At 34.8% G+C, this 6,181-nt stretch overlaps 1 protein-coding gene across 1 annotated transcript; it reads right to left on the reverse strand.

Annotated features, from left to right (window-relative positions):
* Positions 1-1,357: 1,357 nt before the first annotated feature.
* Positions 1,358-5,565, reverse strand: LOC109011998 (ACT domain-containing protein ACR10). Its single transcript, XM_018993417.2, has 6 exons — positions 5,121-5,565; positions 4,688-4,906; positions 4,087-4,192; positions 3,016-3,352; positions 2,336-2,620; positions 1,358-1,794 (listed from the first exon to the last, which is right to left on the reverse strand). Exons 1-6 carry the CDS (start codon positions 5,272-5,274, stop codon positions 1,657-1,659), a joined length of 1,239 nt encoding a protein of 412 aa, XP_018848962.2. The 5' UTR covers positions 5,275-5,565; the 3' UTR covers positions 1,358-1,656.
* Positions 5,566-6,181: the final 616 nt, after the last annotated feature.

The following is a 6,181-nucleotide window of genomic DNA, read 5'->3' on the forward strand; positions in this document are numbered from 1 at the left end:
GGCATACAGATAGAAATTACCTTCTCGTCAATGCAAAATGTAATTTATATTTAGAATGAGATAAATCTATAGAGAATTACTCTCTAGGTCTGTGTTCTTTTCACTTTTTCAAAATTGATACCTATGGTTTAAGACGTTTAAGCGCCTATAATTATGGTCAAGTTTTAAATTAGTCTTTTGGTTAGGAAACTCGCGAAAAATACTAAACAATCAAAAGACAACATGTAGCATACTATGCCCGGCATGCCACATCAACATGAACAGTAAAATAATTATTAAAGAAATTTGAAAAATCAGAAAAATAGAAAAATAAAATAAAATAAAAAGCTTTTAAAAATAAAATAAAGTTATGAATTAGATAAAATTAAAAAATTAAAATTAAAGGGAATCTTTTAACATTGTCAACTTCAAAAATCCTTTCGTGTTCAAGCTTAGGCTCTGGAGTAATTTCTGCAAACTCGCAGAAGATAGTTTGTCTCGACCTCCAAGTTCAGAGGCCATCTGTGCAAACTCTTTCAACTCAAGAGTTTTCCTCTAGAGAAAATTGTATGCTTAATTTGTTGAACTGGTAGCTATGCATCTCTCAATTTTGAGGAATAATCTTACATTACATGTTGACAAAGTCTTGGACATCTTTATAAGGAATAACAATTTCTAGTAGAATCGGTTTTATGATATAAGTTAGGCCCATGAATTTTTTCATGGTATCAAAGACTGCCACAGGACGAATGAGAGCTCACACTACTTACTCCGTGACAATGACCAAAGAAAATGCTGGCCAGCATGTGAGGGAGGGTGTTGAGGAATAATCTCATATTAATTGTTGACAAAGTCTTAGATATATTTATGAAAAAATAACAATCATTTCTAGTAGAACCAATTTTATAAGAATAGTTAGGCTTACGGGTTTCTTCACCCAAGCATTGCTAACGTAGCTCTAAAGCTTGCCCGGGTTGCACTTGCCCCCTTCAAGCAACCTTCTCCCACAGTGGAGAGTCAGACAAAAGAGCAATGTCACAAAAAATATTCCAGCACTGAGGCAGCCAACTAATGTGACAAGCATGTATCATGTGATTGTTACGTTGAAGATTTGACAAATAACATTATAAATGTCACTACCAATAACATTCTGGGCAATTGCCTCATTCAATTGCCTATTTTCAAGGGCTTGAGATTGTGATTTATGCAAAAAGTGGGCATTTATTGGCTCTCTCTTCTATATTTTCAAGATTGAACCCACTCTTCTCGGAGTTTTGGACGCCAAGTTTCGTCTGTAAATTCACGTAAAAGGGAACACAAATGTACATGGCAAGAGAATATAGTTGGACTGCAAGCTTGATCATATTAACCCACCCATTAAGGAGACACTTGCACTTTAATCAGAACATGAATGAGTAATAGCACCATATCTCTACCACTTTACAATCATATTGAGAAGTATACAATGCCACGAGAACTTTTCTCTTGTTTATCTCCTCAGTACTGACTCTCTCATATTTCTACTTTTAACAGTAGTAATAAAACAGGATGTAGAAAGACTCGCAGTTTACTAATATATACCCTATGATCTGATGGACATGATAACAGGGGAGAAGTGAACTGTACAGGAAGCCCGTGGCAATTTTGAAAGGAGATGGGTATCTGCATCTGTTAATATTACTCCCAACCCATCAACATCTTCCAAACCCCTTCCTCAATCTTGTTCCGAGGAACAGGCAAGACATCCCCTTCATCAAGCAAGACTCTGTAAACTTCATATTCCCGATCTCCAATCATGTGCCTCCCAACTTCAGCCTGGAAAAATAATCAAGTCATATTTATTTCCACCATTGAGAAGGAAAAAAAAAACTTCAAACAAGTTTCCAGGAATACAAATAGTGGAGAATATATCATATTGCCTTAAGATCATAGTCACCTTTGTCACATGAGAGAGGTGACTGGACAAGGGGAAGCATTTTTTTAGTAAAAACCATAAGCACCCATGATTTCATAAATTGTGACCAGAGAGCAAGTCTCTAAACTCAGAATTAGGAATTTCGGTTAGATAATGAAGATTGGATTCCAGGTTATTGTTCAGGAAGGATTTGTTGTAGTTTTATACGTATAACTGGAAGATGGAGTCAAAAATTGAAATAAGTCACTATAATTCAAGATCAAATCAGCTATGTGTGATTATTGGAATAATTGTTGGAGACTCAAATGGCGGAAATACAAGCATGATAACTTGTATGCTGTTCTATCCGCTAACAGTGTTAAGACATCCCTAATGCCTTCTGGGGAGAACTAACATATGCAAGCAAAGATGCAACTTTATAGTAAGCAGAGGAGGAATTACCGAAAAGATGCAAGTATTTAGCATCTTGAGAGCAAGGGTGATGTCATAGAAAACAAGAGGGCGACCCTTGCCAGATATTTCTACTGGATTGGCAACTAGCAGCTCCACATCAGGACCCCGGCTGACAACGGCTACTTTAAGAGGACGAAGGAGTTCCATCCTAAGACGAGAAGACAATGCATTCTTCTTGCTAGGGTCAACTATCTTCTTCCCATCCGCTTGCATGATGAATAAGTCAATCTCACAATTTCTTCTCTGTTTTATAGAGAAGCGTCCATAAGAAATCTGCATACAGAATAAGATAGTCTATTATTACTATCACAGAACTTGATACTGTGGTATGGTCCATGACTGCTACCATTTTTTTGTAGCATCCAAGTAGATGCCAACCAAATCAACCAAATATAGAAAAGAAAAATAATAAAACTCCATCAGCTATTATGGGGCTTCATATAGTGAAACATGCAAATCACTCCAATTAAACAGAAAGAAAGAGTTAAAATTGATGTACATATAATCGTAAATGTTTCGAGTAACATCAATGACACATGCAATCTTCTTTCTCTTCTTTTTTTTTGATAGGTAAATAACATATGCAATCTTTCTCGAAAGGGAATGAGATATTAGCCAAGGATGTGTGGACTGCACGACAAGGTTGCACCAACATACTGTTAATTTACCTGAATATTGTAATCCTTCAGAGTTCTCATTATGTCATAAAGAAGACCTTTGTGATCTTGGCAAACGATTTGGACTAGAGTGTGAGCAGGACTCAGTGAGTTGTCCATTGTGACAGAAACACTGCGGGAGGTTAGAATTCCAGTAGGGAGTTTGGTGGGAACTTCCAAGTCAAACATATCTTCTGTGATTGCAGATGGAAGAAATGAAGATGTCTGTGAACATGCAGTAATTCCAGGGCCGACAATTTCAATATCACAACTTATAATGACATCCCCAAGAACATCATTTAAGCGGACACGAGTTTCATCCTGCCTCTTCTCCGTATGTAGAAGCTCCCTAATAAAGAACAAACAGTACAGTCACTTTTGGAACAATAACAAAATTAACATTCACAACATCAAGACAAATCTTTTTTATACGTGTTCCAAAGCAGACTTGTAATATTCCTCCCAAATTCCCACATATCTTATAATGCATGCCATAGCACACTGGTCCAAAAAGTAGCACTAAAATTATGACTTTGGGAGACGATTCTTTTTTCTTTTTTTCTTTTTTTCTTTTTTTTTTGTGATTGATCAAGTTCTGCACTCTCTTCCTCCTCTTTTCCACCAGAAAGGAGATACAGCAGATAATTAAATAAAATTAACAATAGGAGGTATGCAGAACACCACATATCATTCTTTTATTTTATCTTTTTATATTCTAACCTGATTTAAATGTCAACTCCTCATTTCCAACAATTCAATTTTGGTATCATAATAGTGGAGCTATTTAAATGACTCTAATGTTTAAATATTTAGGATAAAATATAATTTGAAATTTAAATGCTACCCAACTATTTGGACTGCATAAGTTTCTTTTTCATATTATTTCTAAAGGAGATGGTATCAAGTTTGTACCGAAATATTAGCCCAATTTCAAATGAGATGTGAAATCAATTTTTAGTATCCAATAACTATCACTTGGTAACTGCAACAATAAACTTGCAATAGATTAAATAGAAGAAATGCTAGAAAAAAAAAAAAAGACAAGATGTGAGTTTCTGAGGAGATTGTACAAGAACACAGAACCTTGTATCTGTGATGAAAAAAAGGTCCATTACTTTTCCATCTGGAGTGGTGGACACCTTCACTTTCTTTATAATTAGCTCGAGCTCGCATAGAACCCCAGTAACATCTGCCAAAAAAACATTAATATCCAAATTAGTCACACAATGACAAGGATACGTTTTTCAATTCCAAGACATAAAATTATAAATTTCAAACTTGGGAGTCTCAAGACAAATATCCAGTGTAAGAGTGAAAATTCTCTTTTCTTTCCCCAAGACTCTCAACAATTTCTATTCTACTCATAGAAGGATGCAAACCAACCATAGAAACCATATGATGAGACTTATACAAACGATCGAAAGAATCAAAGTAAATGTTGAATACAATGACCAAGAATTAGAAATTGACGAGGGAAGGAACAATTGAATTCCCGGAATGTCACAGAAACATTAATATTTATGCATTTCTCATTCCATGAATTTCAAATCTTGCTCCTTCAGAAAAAGTCTTGTACCAGTTTATTATGAAATCCGTACCAGCTAGTCAAAACAGGACAAACATGAAGAGGGCAAATCAAGTATTGAATGAATTCTTTGAAGGAGATTTGAAAAAAAAAAAATACCATGTAAAAGCCCTCTTCTATCATAACAACAGAACTTCAAGAGGAACACATCGGGAGGTTTCGGCGGCTGCGACTCGGAGCAGTAGTAGGAAATCCCAGAAGCTGAAGAAAAAGAAGGGCAGGCCGCCACAAGCCTATTCTTCAACAAACTCCATCTCGTCGTCGAGTTTCCTACCACCCAGAACACTAAGTAGCACCACTTCCCGTCCGTGGATACATCTTCATCCGGACAATGAACGAACAAATTGATTAAGATTTCAACAAACCGTTATTTCACAAGATTAGAGAAAAATCTCAGACACCCACTACTTGTTTCACCAAAAATAAAAAAATTAAAAAAAAAAAAGACCCTCAAATACTCATTACTTGTTACAGAAAACTAGAATTTTTCGCCCAAGTAAATGCAAAATCTTAAGCTAATTTTCGCAGTTACCTCCTCTGACAATGCTCAAACCAAAGAAGAGAATGATACGGCACAAGTCGCAACCCAGTCCAGTCTTGTCAGGGCAATTCACTGTAATCACCCTTGGCTCCCCTTCTCTCCCTGCAGGGCCGATTACGACTACGTCGTCGTGCAGTATACCCATATTATGTTCTTCTTGATTTTCAATCTTTAAATAGCGCTGAGCTCTTCTTTATTTCCACTTTATTTTTGTTGTGGGACTGATATTCTTTGTTTTCCAAGTAGCTCTCAGAAGAGAGAAACCTTGAAACAGCAGGGTTGAGATGTAGAAATATCAGAGAAGCTAGAGCCTGAGAGACAAGTCTTCTCTCACTTCTCGTTGTTGCTTTCCCTTCACTGGTTCCTGTTGTTTGCTAGTCCAAGTCTCTCCCACCCTCTCTCTCTCTCTCTCTCCACTTTTCCGTATGAGGATTGTATGGAGTATGGACTATGGATGGTTAAGGGTTGCTAGATTTCTCGGATACGAGATATTCGTGCGATAAAGAGAACATGAGAAATTAAACTTTTGATAGGTTCAAATAAAAGTTAAAATTTAAATAAAATATTATTATATTATTATTTTTTAATATTATTATTATTTTAAAATTTTTTAAAAAAAATAAATTATTTATTATATTTTATATAAAAATTTAATAAAATTATAATAATAAAATAAAATAAGATGAAACATTTTTATTATCTAAACAAAATCTTAATATGATGGTCCCATTTCTATATATTATTATACCAGAAAATCTACTTAAAGTTCTTATTTTCTTATACACTCTATTTTATTGATGTAGCAATTTTCTCGATCAATTATGCTAAAAAGTTATTGATATTTTATTTTTTTAAGATTATAATGAGTCTCGCTATAAGTGATGTGCCAAGTTTATGTGTAGCAAAATTCTAAAACACATTTTTATTAAATAACTCAATATTTGTTAAAAAATGAGTTCCAATGGATCTTCTGTTTTATCTTAATTTTTCGATTTGCTATAGTAATCCCGCTAGATTTGGCTTGCATTGTTTATATATATATAAACTTTGAA

The sequence above is a fragment of the Juglans regia genome, chromosome 3 (genome assembly GCF_001411555.2).
Source record: "Juglans regia cultivar Chandler chromosome 3, Walnut 2.0, whole genome shotgun sequence".
In the NCBI taxonomy this organism is placed as follows: Eukaryota; Viridiplantae; Streptophyta; class Magnoliopsida; order Fagales; family Juglandaceae; genus Juglans; species Juglans regia.